General features: G+C 35.4%; 1 protein-coding gene across 3 annotated transcripts in view; it reads left to right on the top strand.

Moving 5' to 3' along the window:
* The window catches only part of PCDH15 (protocadherin related 15), a 952,630-nt gene that overhangs the window by 613,562 nt on the left and 317,669 nt on the right, over window positions 1-21,399 (top strand). For all 3 annotated transcript variants that reach the window (XM_070262649.1, XM_070262641.1, XM_070262642.1), the window contains one exon: window positions 3,553-3,661. In XM_070262649.1, the coding sequence (XP_070118750.1) occupies window positions 3,553-3,661 (109 nt within the window). The remainder of the gene's footprint in view (window positions 1-3,552; window positions 3,662-21,399) is intronic.

Genomic DNA, 21,399 nt, shown 5'->3' with positions numbered 1-21,399 from the left:
AGTGTCCTTTAATGATATATATTACTAATAGTAAAATTCCTTAATATTCAAAGATCACAATCTACTTGGGAGGTAATCTTAGAAATCATTATCTGAGAATTTTTTCCTTTCACCTTTAAATCTAGATTTTCTGAAAAACTCATTAATGGTAGCATAAGAACAAAAATGTTCTGGGGCTGACCCAGTGGCATAGTGGTTAAGTTCCCATACTCCACTTCAGCACCTGGGGGTTCACAGTTTCAGATCCCGGGTGTGGACCTAGCAGCACTCATCAAGCCACGCTGTAGCGGCATCCCACATAAAATAGAGGAAGATTGGCACAGATGTTAGCTCAGCAACAGTCTTCCTCAAGTGAAAAGGGAAAGATTGGCAACAGATGTTAGCTCATGGCCAGCCTTCCATGGCAAAAAAAAAAAAAGTTCTTAAGTTGCTAGTCTTTATGGGACAAGACAAAGGTTTAGTCCTAAGTTATTTAAGACAACTATACTTCTCCCAATTTTTCAGAAACTTATTGAAGCCTTTACCAAGAGAGTTTATTTTATTCTCATTAGTGCAATTTATTTCTTTATAATATTAAAAATAGTATAGAATGTAGTAACTACATAGTCAAACAGAACTGAATGGCTTTAAATAAATATCTTTCATCCCATCTATCCTTACTTCCAGACCCACTTTCTTGAGATATTTACATTTTGCTATTTCTATTTTTAATTCTGATGATTGCCAACATAACTCTAAATGGTGCACACATTTCTTTTCATTTCTTCAGTTCTCACTATACGATATTTATTAATAACCAACTATGAAAAATGAGGAATTTAATTAGCACTTCTCCCTCCCTCTTGGCTTTGTTTGCTGTGTTAATTTTAGTTTTTCTATTGTTTATATAACTTTCAATAATATGATTAAAACTCCATCGCTCGTTCCAATAACTTTAGATAGTATAGGAAAAGGGTTTTAAACTACATAACTAATTACCAAAATTAAAACCACTTGTGTGTTAGTTACTTAGCAGGGCCACAGAAACAAGCAGATGAAGGTGATCAGCAGGGATGCCCTGAAAATCATGGTCTGCTCACTTTTAGAGCTCAGATTCAATTTTTTTAAACTTCTAGGAATGTAATTAAGTAATTTCAAAAAACTGGAGACCATTTAGGATCACTTGGTTTATTTCCCTAACCGTGGGAAGTAGGATCAGATTCTGGAAAATACTGCATTTGAAATGCCTTCTGACTGTCTGAGTAGAACCACACTTTTGGGAAAGCTACTGTAGATTTAATTAGTTAAACCAGGACTGAAGAAGCTTAGCCGTAAGCTGACTTTGGCTGATATAGTCAGATTCCTTTGAGAAATGACTAAGAGCTAACCAACCAACATTCAAACATATGCGCTTTAAAGGGCCTCAGATATTTTTCAGCTTAGGGAGAAACACAGGTATTACATAAGAAGTAAACCGGCTATTGGGAAGTTACATGTGTATATGTGTGTGTGTTTGTGTGTGAGAGTAGGGGGAGGAGATAGAGAGCTGTGGGGGAGATGGTGAGAGAGCAAAAGGGAGAGAAAGACAGAAACAGGGAATGGGGGAAAGTGTTTAGGAAGAGTGTTGTATTGTGTGAGAATAACAGTATTCACCTGAATTTAATGGAGTAATTTTGATATTGATTTGACATTTTCATGATTCCAAATCCACATTTAAAGAAGTGAATGGAATATCATAAGTTATCCCTACCAAGAGCTCTTTATTCTTAGGAAAATTTTGATAGCATTTATACCACTGAGAGCTCATTATGATTACGAACTCAACAGAGCCCCTAAGATGTATGTAAGCTCCAAATTATTGGTCAATGATTATCTTTACTATTACAACCTCAATAGCTTAATATAACTTTATAATACACTTAATATAACTTATTAATAATATAGCTTAATAGCAATCAAAATTAAGTATTTAAGTATTGTACATAACAGTTTAATATCATTGTTCTTTTTTATTGCATACCATCACTATTCATTTCTGCTGAGATTAGAAAGCACTGATTTTGTATGAGTATGTGACATGTTTCGAGGTTTATTATTTGAGAAGAAATAATATAAAAGAGCACTGCAGTAATTCCTTAGAATATGAAGTTGTCAGATATCGAGATAGACTTTATTTTCCCTTAGAATACCACTTATGTATTTGGAATGAGGGTGGCAAAGAAGTAAAGCAGTATTTCTCAAACTGTGTTCTAAGGGTATTGGTTCAAGGAGATGTTAATGGGTGATTCTAGAAAATGTACAAATAATAGCCCCTTCTTAGACAGTCATCATGCAAATTAGCACATTTAAGTCTCTGAAAAGAGCTGCAGCTCAATAGATTAGCTTTTGAAACTTTATTTAATACCGTGTTTCCCAAGCTTAACTGTGCAGAGTGCACATTTGTTTTTTCAGCATATATGATGTAATACAGCACAGGGATCAACAAGCTGCATCCTAATCACCACTGGTTTTTGCAAATAAAGTTTTATTGCAATGTAGTCATGCCCACTTTGCTTTTGTGTTACAATGGCAGAGTTAAGCAGGTGCAACAGAGACTGTACAGCTGGCAAAACTTAAACATATTTATTATCTGGTCCTTCACTGAAAAATGTTTGCCAATCTGATAGCAGAACAAAATGTCACAGGACTTCAAATTGGGAAACATTGACTTACAGAAATATATTATAATTTAAATGAAATCTTCTTGCAGATCCTTATAAGTTAAATGTACATACCTGCATGATATGTAAATTAATTTTAACCTGGTGATATTTGCAATGATAGGGCTTTGATTTCTATTGAATTAAAGTATCCATTTTTAAAGGTTTTGTTTTAATGTAATCAATTTCTGTGGAACTTTAATACATGACTTAAGAAGAAAGAAATATAAATACTCTAACAAATCTCGTCTAAAGTCAAAGATAAAAACCGTACTTGGGGGGCTGGCCCTGTGGCCGAGTGGTTAGGTTCCTGCACTCTGCTGCAGGCAGCCCAGTGTTTCGTTGGTTCGAATCCTGGTCGCGGACATGGCACTGCTCATCAAACCACCCTGGGGCGGCGTCCCATGTGCCACAACTGGAAGGACCCACAATGAAGAATATACAGCTACGTACCGGGGGGACTTTGGGGAGAAAAAGGAAAAACATAAAATCTTTAAAAAAAAAAAGTACTTGGTAGCATTGTATTTCTTTTGATTAAATCATCTAGAGAAGATTCAACATTTATTGATATCTTTCTTCTAAAATTTATTGATATCTTTCTTCTTTGCTTTCCTTTTAGGAGAAATTTCTGATATAAAGTTCTGTGTATGCAGGTACAATGTCATGTTGTTTTGACTTTGAGGACACCTTGCTCCCGCTTCAGATTCAAAGTTAACTAGTCTGAGGTGTTAAAATACAAATTATGAATTTTGAAACCTGATTTTAAGTACTGGCTCGGAGGTTATCTAGCTGTCCAAACTGTAATAGCTGAATGCCAGTTCTCCATGACGTGTTAGTAATGAAGCTGAACTAAACTCTCTGAATTCTTTTCCAGGAAGAACTGAACCCCATCATCGTTACTCCACCCATCCAGGCCATTGACCAGGACCGGAATATTCAGCCACCGTCAGATAGGCCGGGCGTCCTCTATTCCATCCTTGTTGGTTTGTATCTGCTAACATTTTACACTCTCAGTTGTCGCTCTAGAATCATGTAGAAAAAAGTTGTATCGAATCAGAGGTAACATCTTTGATAGCAAAGAGTTTCTTCCCGGAAATTTTTATTTTTATGTATGAATAAAGTAAAAAATAAGACATTTTCTTCCTCAGAATTAAATTCAGTGAAATGTGTAGAAGCGCAAATAGGAAAACTTTTATTGAAGAAGCAAAACAACTTTAAAAATAGGATGTTAATTTACATATCGGTAGTGTTTTTTGTATCACCTTGGAAAGAATTCTTTAAGAAAATATGCAAAAATCAGTTGAAAAACTTACAGTTTGCTCTACTAGTATTTTATAATTGGTTGGATGTAATTACGTAATTCTGAAAATATATGACTGAATTAAATAAGGGCTCTTGGAGCCATATGGGAGAACCAGAAGCATCATGACTAGCCCAAGGGCGCACAATGCATTGTACCCTTGGCTCATTTTTCCTTGAAAAATTCACAGACGCTGTCTAATCCATCCTTGTGCAGATACCGCTAATTGTACCAAAAGCAAAAATGATGAGAATTTGATTATGCTACTCTTCCCAAATTGCTTTTGCTAAAATATGGACGTTGCTGATTTGCATGGTTTATAGTCTCTAGAGAGACAGATGTGTGCGAGACAGACCATACATCTCTTAATGAAGAAGGTGTTGCTTTTGAAGTGTGCTTGAAAATAACTTCAATGGAACTCGACATTATCCTCAATCCCTTCCTATCCCCATGGCTCCAGCCTGTGTGTATGCACACATTCATAACAACACCGCAACCTACAGACATTAGACGGATTTCAAAATATGACACTATAGCCTGCTTAGAAATGCTGTCTGTAAAGAAAATTCAAGTAATTCTGTTTCAAGCCTTTGGTCTCTAGAACTACACATGTATCATAAACCAGTTGCACAGATTAGACTATCACATTTTTAAAAAGCTCTTATGAACATAGGCATAAGCCTCTTTTAAGTCAAGAGGGACGTTGGCATAGATAAAAGGAAATAGGCATTGTTCATTTCATTAACTTAAGGCTTGATGATATGTCAATCATTGTGCGAGATGCAGTGGATACAAAGATGAGAGATAAATATTCTAAGTTAGGAAGGGGTAGAGTGTATAGTTAGAAACATATCAAGAGATAAATTAAAGCATATAGTTTTAAGCACTATAAGTAAAGTACAAGCCACATATCATATGGCCTCATGGGAGAAGAAGGCTAAGAATTTCTAAGAGAATTGCTGAGGAGGAGTTATTTTGAGAGAAAGACTAGAGTTTCTAGGTAGAAAACTGGAGAGAAATTATCTATATAGATGATTCAGTATGTGCAAAGTCCAAAGGATGAAATTTAAAGACAGTCTTGGGGAAGCATGCTGCTCAGAGTGGGCTGATAACCATTGGTATTCCTAAGTTTCTTTCACTTTTAAAAATTACATTTATTCTTTCTTTTCAATAAATGAGCACCTACTCTGTGGGCAAGGTGATTTCTCACTTTGTAGAGCTGATTTTCTGGCAGCAGAGAGAGGCAATAAACAATTAATATAACAAATAAATAAAGAAATGCACTCATTATAAATAGTTGGTGGTCAGTGCTATGGGAAAAATAGAGCTGGATGAGTGGGACTGGAAGTACAGAAGGGGTGTTGCAGTCTAAGTTGCAGTATTAAATAGGATGATGGGGATATGCCCCATTGAAAAGGTGAGTTTTGAGCAAAGTCTTGCAGAAGTTGAAAGATTTAGCCATGTTGATGTCCGAAGGAAGAGTTTCTAGGCAGAAATAAAAGCTGAGCTTGCTTGGTGGGTTTCAGAAACATCAAAGAGGCCAGTAGCATTGGAGAGGAGTAAGTGTGGGGGATGTAGAAAGAGCATGTAAGAAGGAGTCAGAAAATCTAGAGTCTTGTATACTGTTGATGTACTTTGTCTTTTACTCAGTGAAATGGGGAGCCAATGCAGGAATTAGAGTAGAAAAAGACAGCATAATGTTAAGCTCCAACTTTAGGATGATAGATATAACCTCTAATGCTAACTTTGCTTTCATAGCTAAATTAAATAAAATGATATTCTTTCCTAGTGTTTACATTTCTAGAAAACAAAGCATTGTAGAGGTTGAGAGTATGGCCTCTGAAATTGTACTGTCCATGTTCAAATCCTGACTTTAACACTTACTGGTCATAATAATGTTAGGCAAGTTGTTAACCTCTCTGCTCAGATTTCACTTCTTTAAAGTGAGGTTGATCAAAATAAACCTTTCTATAAAAGGGTTTTGAGGATTTGATCTAATATATGTAAATATGTAATAGTGCCTGGAAAAAAGTTAGCGTTCAATGAATGTTAATTGATGTTGTTATTACCATTAGGAAGAAAAACAAAGCATGTTTCCCAAGTCACAGAAGTCTGGTGTGAATAGAAGCACAACTCCCACCCCCACACCCAAATAGGATTTCCATGGGGCTGACTTTATTTCCTTTGCTAGAGCTATTTGTTTTCCTTAATTGAATAAAATAATTCTGAATGCATATGTTCCTTAGAGCTAGTTTTCTCAGTTATCATGTGGAGAGCTCTGCTGCTCTCACACTTTTTGATAGTCTATTTACTACATACGAGGATGTGGATGCTGATGTATATAAAAAGATCATCCAAGGACTGCTGCCAACTTCTTCACTGGTCCTACCATCACTATCATCAATGGTGGAGTTATTGTCACTGCTATTGATCACCTCCAGCAACCTAAGCCAACCCTATGTCACCTTGATCCATTATTTTCTTTGGTGTGTCCATTGGCTTTCTTTGCTGAAAAATGATATCATCATATCTGTGGGGGCTGGGATTCACGGGGATAATCTGAGTAAAGATACTCACAGTATAAGCAAAACCAAAAAACCCAAAATTGGCTCCTGTTTTAAATGGAAAATTGCTTTACCCCCAAATGGGGTGACTTTTTAGGGGGAGGTGAGTAAAACTGATGATCTGCCCAACCAATCCGACCAATGTTCCTTTCATGTCTAACTATTAGGAGGATGAAATTTAGGTGTAAGTTGGAGCATATACTGAAGGGAAAAAAGATCACAATAAAATCTCAACTGATAAATACGAAATAGAATTTTCTGGTGAACCAAAATTTTCCATCAAACAGACATAAACTTAAATGGACTGAATTATTTTTATTTGGGTACTCATGATTTCACAAACATTGAGTTATAACGTTAAGGAAGCCCCTCAAGACTGTTATTCTCAGTACAGTAAAATCAGTTATATCTTCAAGGAAGTCTCTCAAGATTGGCATACTCAGTATGACAAAATCATAGTAGATATAAGGTTAGATAAAAGTTTTAGTACTTAAAGGATGTATCCCAGGTGAAGTCATTGACAATAGTCCAGTAAGGACCTCTGAAAATATGCCCTTCTATAAAACCAATGAAAAGAATGGTAAAAAAGTCAAACTGAACTCTGATCATTAATTGCAGAGTTGACCAAGGCTTACAGCAATCCAGGGAGTATTTTTTCAAGAAAAACAGCTGAATCTTATAATAACTTCTTTTCTTTGAGCTTTGTGGCATTTTTCACTTTCCTGAGTGTCATTGCCTGCTCTTTTGTTCAGCAGCAGCATTAAAAAATGACAGCCTACATTTCCAAGGTAGCTTGGCAGCCATTGGAAGGGGCAGAACAAAACTGGAACTCTTTCAAAGCCTCATTTCCAAAGAATTGTCATGTGACCTGGCTGGTGATTCCCTCAAGAGCTCACATAAAATGCTACTCAGATCTCAACCAGAGCAAAAAGCATTCTTCTTGGGGTGCATTTATCAAAAACAATTGCAGGCAAGTGTTTTAACTTTGTCACAGAGTGAAGTGGTGGATAACAGTTGGGACAAGCAGTAGGTTAGCCAAAAAGCTTAAAAAGAAAATTAGGGATTAGAGTCTCTATAAAATTTTTGACATATTTCTAGGAATCTAGAAGGACAATAGCAGGAATAGTGCTGTGTATATTCTCAGAAAACACCTGAGAAGGCTTTAAGCTTTCATCTGTGGTGATCTTGAGTTTCTGCAAAGCAGAAAGATAAGTCTAAGATGGAGTTATTGAGGGCTAAAGATGTAATCCAACATGCACAAAGTGCTGCTCAAAAAAAGCCAGATTTCTTGCTTCCAAGTGTGTAAAAAAAAACCAAAGTATGTATACGTCATTCAGAACCATCCCAATTTGAAGATCTTAGCCAGAGAATAGGAGAAAGACAGTGGTATTCTGCCTTTTTGTAAAAAAAAAACAAAGTATGTATACGTCATTCAGAACCATCCCAATTTGAAGATCTTAGCCAGAGAATAGGAGAAAGACAGTGGTATTCTGCCTTTTTGAACCATCGAAGTGCCATGTGATGCATGACATTAGAGTTTCACTTAGCCTTGCTCACAATTTGTAGGGATATATTGAACTAGTGTATGGGAAAATCATATTAACAGTTATCAAGCATTGTTCCAGCGCTAAGTTAATTAACACAGGTAAGATAAAATACGTATTTACTTCTAATACTAAAAGATGTTCCACTGACTTTTGATGTTACTTTTTTAATATTATGTATCTATTTTACTGCTGCCATAATTTCTTTACCTCTATAAAACTGCATATGTTTAACTGATTAACACATAATATCTTTATGACTCAGGTATGTTTTAATGGAGAGAAAAATATAAAACTTAAAAATCCACACTTGATAAGAAAAAAAATTATTAAAATTCTTTGATCTTCCTTATCATACCATTTTTCTTTGGGCATTATGGAAAAAATTGAGAGTTAGAGAGTGGATGGGAGGGTCTCCTTTCCTCCATTTCTGAGGTAAATATTGCCAGTGATTTCCTTTGAACACAACAGAAAATTGAGATGTTGGATTAATTTTGGAGATTAAATGCATTCTTTCCATCGGGTCTTACCTCCACCATCCCTAGTCCCTCAGCTTATGGCTAATCATCCTACTTGACATACAATTGTTTATGTTATGGGTACAGGCACATTGATTTATTCCAGTGTCTTATTTAAATTATGAGAGTAATAGCTCTTAACTGTGTTTATTGCATGTTTATGGATGAATTGATGATTGATTCCTAGGGAACATTAAAATACAAGTAAAACTTTTGTAAATATATCATTAGTTCACCATCATTAACTACTGTCTATTAAACGTTATGGAGAAGATGCAGTGTACATATTTTTTTAAAATGATAAATTTATAATATTTCTTCATAAAACAATCTTTGCTTTTTCAAAATAATTATATAACAGAAGCCCATGATGCTAAAAATGGTCCTTGTCTAAGAGTTAAGGAGAAATTATTATATGTATTTTACTGTTATAACCTAATAGTAAAGATCCTGATTTTGAAGTCTGTCCATTTTTCAAGACAAATTTGTGTTCAGTTTTCTTCTCCATTCTGTTTCTCAATGGAAAGAATAATGTATGAGGTATTGATAAAATCCTATGATAAGCTTTCATATTGGTAATAATTTCCAAAAGAGTAATTTTTCAAAATTACTTGGCAATGCCATTGTGAAAAAATGACTGAGCTTTAAAAGTGGCTTTTGCGAATGTGAAAATGGCAGCTAGTCTTGTAAATCCAAGATAATGTGCATTTGTTTACAGAAGGACAAGAGCCGATCTTCCATCTGGAGAGTTAAGAATTACAGAAAGTTATGCAAGAAAAGTCTACGTCAATTTGAGAGTTCTCAGTTGGCTTTTCCTCAACCATTTTAAAGTCAAATTCATTCAACCTACAGAATCTTAACACTTGTTCTTAAATTGAGGGGAATACCTTTATATTAAAATATCCTTTATCCAGATATCTTTTGAGATTGTGTTCCACATTACTGTAATGTAAAATATTAAATAATGATAAGGGAAGATTGAGCACTTAATTACATCACTTCAATTTTCAGCTTTCATTTCTGTAGTATCTTTTCACCTTGCAGGGATAATGAGTGACTTCCCTAAGTCATACTCTAATCATTGCACATTCTATGGCATAGGCATGTTATGAATTATAGGTTATTGTGTATTTTGAGAAGGACAAAAGACAATTAAAAACTATTAAAAAACAAGTGCATCTTTTCCTCTAGAGTCCAGTGGAAAACTGTGACTCTCTTGATTTTTATAAAGATAATGAGTACTTTTAGTGGAATCCTTGATCAAATCTATGTTAAGTTGGATGCTGGATATGAAATATCAGTGTCTGGTAGACAAATGACAGAGAAGGTAATCCAGAAATGATGATCAAAGAGGCCCTAGGGAATTTATGCACGCAAGAGACAAAAATGCCAAGACAGGCATAACCTGTTGACTTCTTAATAGTATGCGCATATGAGTTTCCTGATCTTAATTATGTTATTGAGTCTGGCCATTTTTTCATGTAAAATTATGTTAACAGCTATCAAGCTCTGCTCCAGCAGCATCATTAACAAAGACATGATAGAATATCTATTTACTTCTAATAATGTAAAAAGGTCTACTGACTTTTAGCTTATAATATTAGCCTGTAATATTAGTATCTTGTAATGCTAGGTACTCTGACCTGAGCACTTACTGGGTGACAAGTAAAATGTATTAAATATAACTCATAGACAAGATGTATGTTACCAAGTAAAATATAAATATTAAAGCATAATTAATAACTACTTTCCCTTACTGTTTAAAGTAAGTTTGATGATTATGATAATATTGTGAATATTCTAGCAACTAAAGACTTAGTGTCATACACTGGTTAAGAATAGAGCCATTAGGGGCTGGCTCTTTGGCCAAGTGGTTAAGTTCCCACACTTGACTTAGGTGGACCAGGGTTTCATGGGTTTGGATCCTGGGTGCAGACGTGGCACTGCTCATCAGGTCATGCTGAGGCGGCATCCCACATAGCAGAGCTAGAGGCACTCACAACTAGAATATACAACTATGTACCTGGTGGCTTTGGGGAGAAGAAGGAGGAGGAAAAAAAAAAACAAGATTTGCTACAGATGTTAGCTCAGGTGCCAATCTTTGAAAAAAAAAAAATGGAGCTGCTAGAGCCAGAAATCTTGGGTTTACATTTTCTTTTACAAATATGTGTTAACTCTGATAAGTATTATTAAATATTAGTATTTTAATGGTCAGGTGTATAGTTTACTGATGTTGGAAAAGTCGTGAGGAAGATACTGACTTGAATGCATATTTCAAATTAAAGAAGGAATGCTCTGGGCTCCAAATTCCTTCTTTTGTATATATCAGATTTCATAAATACCAGAGGGAGAATCTAGATTCTTCGTTTTCTTTTTCTTTTCTTGTTTTGTTTTCCCAGTGCTACACAGCTTATAACTGCCTCCTTTTCCACATCCTGGCCTTTCAAACATTAAGTAACCTCATATATAGTCTATTAGGTGCATTTCTTTCATGCCTTTCTAGTCTCCAAAATGTTGATTCTAATTTTGAATAACCTCCACCAATTCTGAAATTCTTTTTTTTCTTTTCCTTTTTGGATTTTTAGGGTTATTTTTCTCTCTTCTTTTTGAGGAAGATTAGCCATGAGCTAAGTACTGTGAATCCTCCACTTTTTGCTGAGGAAGACTGGCCCTCAGCTAACATCCATGCCCATCTTCCTCTACTTTATACGTGGGACGCCTACCACAGCATGACTTTTTGCCAAGCGGTGCCATGTCCTCACCCAGGATCAGAACCATTGAACCCCCGGCTGCCAAGAAGCAGAACGTGCAAACTTAACAGCTGCGCCACCAGGCCCACCCCTATATTTCTTTTATCAGAAACTTATTACTGGCTAAGAAGCTAGGGTATTGTATTTTATTATTATTGTTATTATTATTATCATTATTATCTTTTAGGCCTGAGAGAAGTTTGATTTCATGACACACATTATTCAGAGGTTGTTTCTCCCACTGTGCAAGTCATATCTACTGAGTGTCAATATCATTAATATGTTTATCACTTCCCCTGAAAATTGTTCCAAAAGATTCATTTCCAATCATATTGAACTTTTTGTCTTTTCCACCATAAGGATCACATAGTATAGAATAATAAGCCTCAGAATAATAAGGAAAAATAGATTTCCCTAAAAATGAGAGCCTAGACTGAATTCAAAGATGAATACGTTATCAGTAGTAATGGGATGGATAGGGTATTTATTAGTAAAGGTACAAGCTGAAATGTTTTTACAAGAACCCTCCAAAACACAGTGGCTTGAATCAAATAGAAGTCTATTTCTTTCTCAAGTAACAGACCCCAAATTTATGTTCATGGGTTTGTGGAGTGGCTTCACCATCCCCAATTCTTGGTTTACTATGTTGCTCCAGTCATTAGCACATCACAGCCAGTGGGAAAGATAACAAAGTCACAGTGTAACTTTGTGGAAATGAACCAAAATTTGTCGAAACGTCGAAACATGAAGTTGTAGAGACAGTGGGTAGTATTTTAGATGTTTGTTGCTGTGCAACAAACCACACAAAAGATTAGTGATCTAAAATGGCAATTATTTATTATTTCTCATATTTCTGTGGGTTGATTGGGATCAACTGGGCAATTCTTCTGCTTTATGTGATATAGTTGAGTTTCTTCAAATATCTATGTTCAGCTGGGAGTAGACAGGAATAGACATCCAAGTTGATTACTCATCCCTTCTCTCCACTGGCCTTACCTGATTTACAGCATTGGTTGTTGGCTTCTAAGAGTGTAAAACTGAAAGCTACCAGTTTTCTCAAAGATTTGTCCCAGAACTGGAACAGTTTCATTTCCATTATCATCTATTGGTCAAAGCCAGCACAAGATTCAGGGAGAGGGAAAGTAGACTCTGCTTCTTAATGGGAAACAAAAACATCTGTAGCTATCTCTGATTTACTGCCAGTAATTCATGTGTATGTTAGCGGAAGACAGTTGCATTTTAAATTGAAGACATAACTTTTTTGATCTCTCATCCCATGAGTTAAAAGTATGTTTGAGGAGGCCAGCCCCACGGCTGAGTGCTTAAGTTTGCATGCTCTGCTTTAGAGACCCAGCGTTCACCAGTTTGTACGCCAGGCGCAGACATACACACTGCTCGTCAAGCCATGCTATGGCGGCATCCCACATGGAAGAACTAGAATGAGTTACAGCTAGGATATACAATTAGGTACTGGTGCTTTGGAGAGAGGTAAAAAAAAAAAAAAAAAAAAGAGGAAGATTGGCAACAGATGTTAGCTCAGGGCCAATCTTCCTCACCAAAAAAAAGTGTACCTTAAAAAAATAAAGCCCTCGGGGGGAGGAAAAAATATGTTTGAGTGAGCCCTCTACTATTTAAAAATTATTCAATAAAGATTATTATCTTTAGTTAAAATGTCCATACTTAATAATTGCATGGAGCCCTGATTATTTTTAATTATATAGAATATAAGTCCACATTTCAAATAATTCTATTAATTGTTTAAAAATGGTCAGTCTGACTCCATTTCAGGTCTGCTTGGATCTTCATGGTTTGACCTAATAACAGACTGATTAAGCCCTTATGCTAGGAGCATGGGAAGTGAGTGTCTTGTCCCTTTTTGATCTTCACTTTTGCATGCATCATAAGCATTATCTTAATCTCAGGTTCATTTGAAGAAATATTTTTAAGCTATTCACTCATTTTTGTGAATATTAGTTTGGTGAAAAATGAATACTACAAAACAACAGTCACTTTAAGTGGCCAAATGAAAACCAAAATCCACAGCAGTGTGGTGAAAGCGAACAGACAAGAGAGAGGGCTTCTGTTAAACCTGCCACACTGTACGGTAATTGCCATGCTTCCTTCTAGACTCCTCGCCTATGTCCCTACAAACATACCAAGAACAGCAAGTGTCAGTCTGAATTTAAATATTCATTAAGCTTGTTTTTGTATTTTTGGGAGGTAAAATAAATCTAAAATTAAAGTTTTAATAGGTGTGGTGATTACATGGGTCTATACAATTGTCCAAAAACATTGAAACTTATCTGTGCATTTTATTGTATGTAAATTGCACTACTAAATAAAAAATAGAAATTTGGCATGTTTTTCCCTCAATCCCACCTTGGGGATCATGTCAGTAAACACTATGTAAAATTTTGTCTAGATACTGGGAAATTGAAGTGGCATTCTAGGAAATTTACTTCACTGATTATAAGTGAATGAAATGTCAGAAAATTTAGGAGGCTATCACAGTGGTACAAGTATGAAAGGACAAGGCTCTGAATAGGAAAGAGAGTAGGACCATACAAACAAAAAAGCATAGCAGAGAATGACAATGACGAAGGGAAGAATCACTTGAACAATGTATGGAGAATTGTTTGAAAGGAATTTGGGGATTTGAACCTGCATAGTCAGAAAAATGTGGCACCATTAGCAAAAATTCAGTTTCTGGTTTTTGTACTTGCTCTTATGTCTGCAAAATAGATATGGGGCCAGCCCTGGTGGCCTAGTGGTTAAGTTCGGCAGCCCATGTTGAGTTCCTGGGCATGGACCCACACAACTCTTCAGTGGCCATGCTGTGGTGGTGGCTCACATACAAAAAGAGGAAGATTGGTAACAGATGTTTAGCTCAGGGCGAATCTTCCTCAGCAAAAAACAACAACAAAAACAGATATGAACGCTTCATATACCCTAAAGTGGTGCTTCTCAAACCTTCAAATCACCTGAGATTATCCAAAGTGTCCATTCCTGACCTTCCTTTTCAGAGATTGTGATTCAGAAGATCTGGGCTAAGATCTTGGTCTTTCTGATGCAGATGGGCCAAGAACTACACTCATAGAAGCACTGCGATAAAACTGCATAAGAATAACAACCCAGGCAAATCTTTGTAGAATTTTCCCAAGTTGAGAAATTGGCTACTAATATATTAATTTGGTTTTCTTGAGAGACAAGAAGAGGGGAATTTGGTAATTTGTTTTGGAGGGGGGATTATAGAGTTATTAGCAATATTTTGGATAAGAAAATGGAGTTTATTATTCATCAGAAATAGCTTAAAAGGTAGTTTGCAAAAGGAATGGATTTAGAACTGAGGTGATTTGGAAAATGTGGAATTGGGACAAAAGGGGTTTACTGTTTTCAGTTAGAATTATAAAAGAAAATTCAATAGCTAAGGGCAAAATGATAAATTTAAAACAAATGGAAGAGAATAATAAATTAGAGGTGGTATCTATCATATAGATTTGAACCTAGGGATAATTTGCTACAAAAAATGTACTTTTAAAGCATAAAGGAAACATGGTTAAAATAAAAAATTTTGACAAAACTTTAGTTATGTGAGGGATAGCAGATGAGTTGAATATCAGAGAAGCAGAATTTTAAAACAATTATCCCTGAGATTAAAATGAAGACAAGAACTAGATGGGGAAAACCCAGAGCTTTGGAAGTATTGTGGAAGAAGCAACATTTTTAGATGAATTAAGAGTAGCTTCGCTAAATTGAATAAATATCACATTATCTAAATGAGAAAATTAAGTGAATCTGTACAGTCCTTGAACTTAGACGTGTACTTTGTTCTTGGGAAACATTTTTGTACTTCAGTCATAACTTGACTTCTACACGAGATTTAACATTCAGGAGTCACTTGAAGGTTTTCACTGAAATCGTGTGGAGATAAGTTGTATGTTATAATTGCTTTTGTTCTCCCAAAGGAAATTATAGGTGTATTCATCAATAACATTTGATTAAGACTGAGCATATATTTTTACATGTCCATGATGTCAAAATTTGAGGAATAGCCATATGTTTTCCTAAATTTCTTTGCCAATCCAGTATTCTATGACACAAATCCAGTTTTCAATATTGAGAATGATAGAATTAGGATACCACAGAATTACTCATTTCATTTAGTGCAAAATGCTCCCATAATAATCATAGAATAACAACACCAACACTATGATTATTATAGACAGTTTAATACTTTTTTTGTAATTTCTATTGTTCTAAAGGTATATTACACTAAGGATGCGATCTCTAGTTACTATCTTTTAAAGGTATCTGAGATAGTTCTTTTCAGTTTGCATTTATGTCACCAACTAAATAAACATTTATATTGATTTATTTTATTTTTTCAGATGTCTTTAAATTTAATGTCTCATAATGATATATTTATATGGCTCCAAAATAAAAACATAGTGGTATAGTTAATTAAATTTAGTTTCAATGCCTATTCCCTTAACTTACTCCTCTTCTCTCACTGTCATATGTAACAAATTTTTTTTTTTTTTTAAAGATTGGCCCTGAGCTAACATCTGTTGCCAATCTTATTTCTTTTTTTCTTCTTCTTCTCCCCAAAGCCTCCCAGTACATAGTTGTATATTCTACTTGTAGGTCCTTCTGGCTCTGCTATGTGGGATGCTGTCTGAGCATGGCTTGATGGGTGATGCTAGGTCCACACCGAGGATCTGAACTGGTAAAACTCTGGGCTGCTGAAGCGGAGTGCATGAACTTAACTGCTGGGCTATGAGGCCGGCCTCTTTCTTTTTGCAACAATTTTTTAATGTTATGATTTACCTTTGTTTTTCTAATATTCTTATTATATGTTCTTTTATATTTTTGTGTGTGTGTATATCCTCTTTTTTTACAAGTTTGCATACCATATGTCCTTTTCTTCAAATTGCTTTTTCATTTGATATGTCTAAAGATGACTCTATAGTAATGGGCAAAGATAGTCATCATTCATTTTCACAACTGAATTATCATCCACTGCAGATGTGTCACCATTTATTGAACCAGACCACTATTGATCTATATTACGGTGATGGCTGATGCCGAGACCACCTAGGCAGCCAGCTGAAGGGGCGGATGGAATTAATGTACAGAACACATGTATATAATAGACACAACACACTCTATATTATTTAATGGGATAGGCGACCATCAGCCTCTAGGACTGAGGTGACATCCCTCTGATTGCCACGTATTTATTTGCAGGCCAAGAAGTACAAGCATAGCAGGAACTCATGCCAGCAGGAATATGCAAGTCAAAGCTCAGCAGTTCTAGTCTTCCCCCCTTCATTGTACCCCGGCCCTACACAAGGCCATTCTCTGAGGAAGTATCCTGGGAACAAACAATCTGGCAAGTTGTGCAGATGGCGTTCCATTCCTGCAAGGGCCCAGCATTCTTAAGCCCCTTGCCTTCATGTTTGATAAGATACTACCTTCCGGCCTTTGATTCCAAAGCACAAACAATCTAACACAGTAATTTATGAGAATCAGGAAGTTGCATATTTCTCAGTCACCCATTTTGTAATTTGTTCTTGCTAAGCTTAAAGCCTTGCAATAATGTTGCTATGCTCTCCTGCAACAGATTGCTTATTTTTTATTATTATAAAGTGAAAATTTCCTAGTAGAGGGATTTCTTGGTCAAAAAGTAAATTCTAATATGATTTTTCCCAATTTTTCTATTGTAGTAAAATATACATAATGTAAAATTTACCATATTAACCATTTTTAAGTGTACAGTTCAGTGGTATTAAATACATTCATAATGTTGGATCCAGAACTCTTTTTTACCTTATAAAGCTAAAATTGTCTAACCATTAAACAATAATTCCCCTGCGCCCCTTGCCCTTTCCCACAACCTCTGGCAACCACCATTCTATTTTCTGTTTCTGTGATTTTGACTGCTCTAAGTACTGCATATAAGTGAAATCATGTAGTATTTGTCTTCTTATGACTGGCTTATTTCACTTAGTATAATATCCTCAAGTTTCCTCCATATTGTAGTATATGTTAGCCTTTTACTTTCAATCTATTCATGTCTTTAGATGTAAAGTGAGTGTTGTAGAAGCATATGGTTGGATCACATTTTCTATCCATTTTGCCAGTCTCTGTCTTTGATTGTAAAGTTTAATCCATTTACACTTAAAGTAATTATTGACAAGGAGGGACTTACTTCCATCATGTTGCTATTTGTTTTCCATATGTCTTATAGCTTTTTATTCCTCATTTCCTGTATTACTATCTTCTTTTGTGTTTGCTCTTTTGTAGCGAAATATTTAATTTACATCAGCTTAAAAAAAAAACTCTACTCCTTTACAACTCAAGTCCCACCCTTTTCAGTTGCTGATGTCACAAAACTATATGTTTATACATTGCATGCCTGAAAATATAAACTAATAATTCTTTTAAATGCATTAGTCTCTTAAATTATGTAGAAAAACACAAAGTGGAGTACAAATTGCTGTTACTATAACACTACCCTTTATAATTGCCATTGTATTTACCTTTACTGAGATCATTATTTCTTCCTCCTGCTTTGAATTGCTGTCTAGTATCCTTTCATTTCAATCTGCAGGGCTCCCTTAAGCATTTCTTGCAGGACAGGTCTAGTGATAACAAATTCTCTTAGCTTTTGTTTATCCTGGAATGTCTTAATTTCTCTACCACTTTTGAAGGACAGTTTTGCCAGATATAAGATTCTTTTTTGACAGATATTTTCTTTCAGTGCATTGAATATATTGGCTCATTGCCTTCTGACCTCCAAAGTTTCTGATAAGAAATATGCTATTAATATTATTGAGGATTCCTTGTATGTTATGGGTCAAGTTACTCTGGCTGCTTTCAAGATTCTCTCTTTGTGTTTGTCTTTTGAGTCTGATTATTATGGGTATTTATGTGAATCTCTGAATGCATCTTACCTGGATTTCATTGAGCTTCTTGGATGTATATATTTATGCCTTTCCTCAGACTTGGGAAGTTTTCAGCCATTATTTATTCAAGTATTCTCTCTTCCCCTTTCTCTATCTCTTCTCCATCTGGGACTCTCACAATGTGTATGTTGGTCAGCTTGATAGTGTTCCACAGATACATTAGGGGCTATTCACTTTTTTCAATCCCTTTTCTGTTCCTCAGACTCAATAATTTTATTGCCTTCTCTTCATGTTCGTTGAGTCTTTCTTCTGCATGCTCAAATCTGCCTTTGAACCTCTGTAGTGAATTTTTCATTTCAGTTATTCTACTTTTCAGCTCCAGAATTTCTTTATGGTTTCTTTTTAGATTTCGTATCTCTTTATTGATATTTTCATTTTGTTCATACATCATTTTCTTAGTTTTCTCTACATCTTCCTTTAGTTCTTTAAGCATCTTTAAGACAGTTGTTTTAAAGTCTTTGTCTAGTAGGTCATCCATCAGGTGTTTTTCAGGGTCAGTTTCTGTTGATTTTTTTTTCCCCCATGGAATGCCATACTTTCCTCTTTCTTTTTGCAGCTTGTGTGTTTTTTAACTGAAAATTGGACATCTGAATCTAATAATGAGGGAACTCTGGAAATCAGATTCCCCCACTTTCTCAGGTTTTCCTGGGGTTTTTTTTTTTATGTTTATTTTTATTTTTGCTTACTGTTGTAGTCTATCCCTGTGCTGAGGATTAGTCTGAAGTCTAAACTTAAGGTCTTCTCAAGTGTTTTCTGAGTCTATACCTTTCCCTAGGCATGCTTTCTAATTTCCGCCATGTATATATATTTGTAACTATATATATGTATATTTATATATAAATATAATTTAGATACAGTTTACATCTTTGATGTAGATTGCAAATATATATATATACATAGTTGCTTTTGAATGTCCTAGTCTTTAATGTCTGGCTTCCAAAAAGAAAAAAAGGAGAAAAATGAAAGTGGGGAAAGGGTGCTGGTCCTTTCAATTCCTTGGCAGTTACTTCAGCCTAGGGGAAGGGGCTTGCAACAATAGGGGAGGCACAACAACAATGGCTGCCTGTACCTCTGTAATCAAAAGCAGCAATCACCCATCAGAGCACAGATATCTGATATTTGGAGGGCAGAGTCCTTTTGACCCACCCAGGCTCACGCAAATAGTGTGCAAACTGCTCTAGGAACATGTGCACAGCTACCTGCCAAAGGGCTGAGGGGTGGAGTATGAGTAGTTGCTACCGTGCTAAGAGCTATAATTGACTGAAATTAATCACAGTTTATTGTCCAACACTTCCTCTGAAGTTGCAAGACTTTGGTAGACTCCAGAGTTCCAAAATAGTTACAGCAAACAGATTTTGCCAATATAATTGTTGTCTAGGTAAAAACAGATTCCTGGTGCTTCCTACTCTGCCACCTCACCAGAATCCCCCAATACTCATATGATTTTGATATCTTATGCCTAACTCCCCATAATGGGATTTATAACACTCCTTTAATAATGCCAGCAATGTCTGGAAGTACATGTTCTCTAACAGGCTCACCAATAGAGTATGGTGTCCACCTTGGACCAGTGCTAATCTAAAAGGAGAGAAATTGAATCACAGTGTGGTTTTAATTTGAATTTTTCTTCTTACATATAAAGGCTGTCTTTGTATATGGTCAAGAGTCATTCACCTTTCTCTTTCTGTGAACTATCTATTCATTCTTTAGCCTGAACCTTTTTTTTTCTTCTCTCCAAAGCCCCCAGTACATAGTTGTATATTCCAGTTGTGAGTTCCTCTGGTTGTACTATGTGGGACACTAACTCCACATGGCCTGATGAGTGGTGCCATGTCCGCACCCAGGATCCGAACCAGTGAAATCCTGGGCTGCGAAAGCAGAGAATACAAACTTAAACACTTGGCCACGGGGCTGGCCCAACCTGAACATTTTTTAATGTACTGCTGAATTTTTTCTTTTCTAATTTGTAAATCCCCGTATGTTAGGAATAGGAACCTTTATCTCTGATATAAATTGCAAATATTTTCCCTAGTTTGTTCTTTATGGTTTTACTTTGTTTATTGTGTCTTGCCATGCAATTTTGTAACGTCATCAAATTTATCTCTCTTTTTCCTTATTGCTTCTTGATTTTGAGCCATAATTAGGAAAAATATGCTCGCTTACACATTAGAGTATAATTCATTCACATTTTCATCTATTACTAGCCCCTGCATTGTTTTACTGTTTATTATTCATGAATATCTTCTCCATTTGGCATTTACTCTAATGTACTGTATAAAGAATGGATACAATTTTATTATTTTCTGTATGACTCTCCTATTTAGTAAAAGCTCCTATTCAAAAATCCCATTTTCTCCTACTGTTTTGAGATAACTCCTTTGTCATATGCCAAATTTTATGTGCAATTTTGACTATTTCTGGATTTTCAAGTCTATTTTACTGGTGCACAATTTTGGGGTTTTTTTTTTTTTTTTTGGTCTCATGTAATGCCCAGGAGAATTTCCCTTCTAGTCTCAGAGTTGAAGCAAAAAAGTAGTAGCAATTAACCCATTTTTGGATGTGTTTGACTTCTGACAACTAGGATTTGAATGTGAGCTCTGTCTTACATTGTCTTTTTGACCTTGGACAAATCATTTAATCTCTCAAAACTCCCAATACTTCCTCTGTAAAATGGGAATGGTAGTTATTGATGATTGATGATTACTTATATAAAGCATTTAGCCCACAGTTGGCTTCCATAATTGGAAGCCATATTATTTTATTCTTATGGTTATTGTTTGCCGAATGCATATACTCTACAGTTATATGATTTGACTTCTACTGTTTCTTCACTTTGGGAAAAAGAATGTTGCAATAAACAAAGGAAGATGATACAATTGGAGGAAATTTTTGCAAGAAGAAATATATTTCAACCCACTAAAATGCCTGTATTTAGGGACTATCCTCCCCGGACATTAAGAGTATCATCAAAATATTTTTATTTAATATGATTAATGTAATTAGCTGGAAATTTATCATAAGAAAAATATTTGCCAAGCTGGAACAGAGTATGCTCATTTTAATTTCCAAGCATCTTG

Source organism: Equus caballus, chromosome 1, assembly GCF_041296265.1.
Source record: "Equus caballus isolate H_3958 breed thoroughbred chromosome 1, TB-T2T, whole genome shotgun sequence".
Taxonomy (NCBI): Eukaryota; Metazoa; Chordata; class Mammalia; order Perissodactyla; family Equidae; genus Equus; species Equus caballus.
The sequence above is the reverse complement of the archived record's forward strand: the minus strand, read 5'-3'. Positions and strand labels throughout refer to the sequence as shown.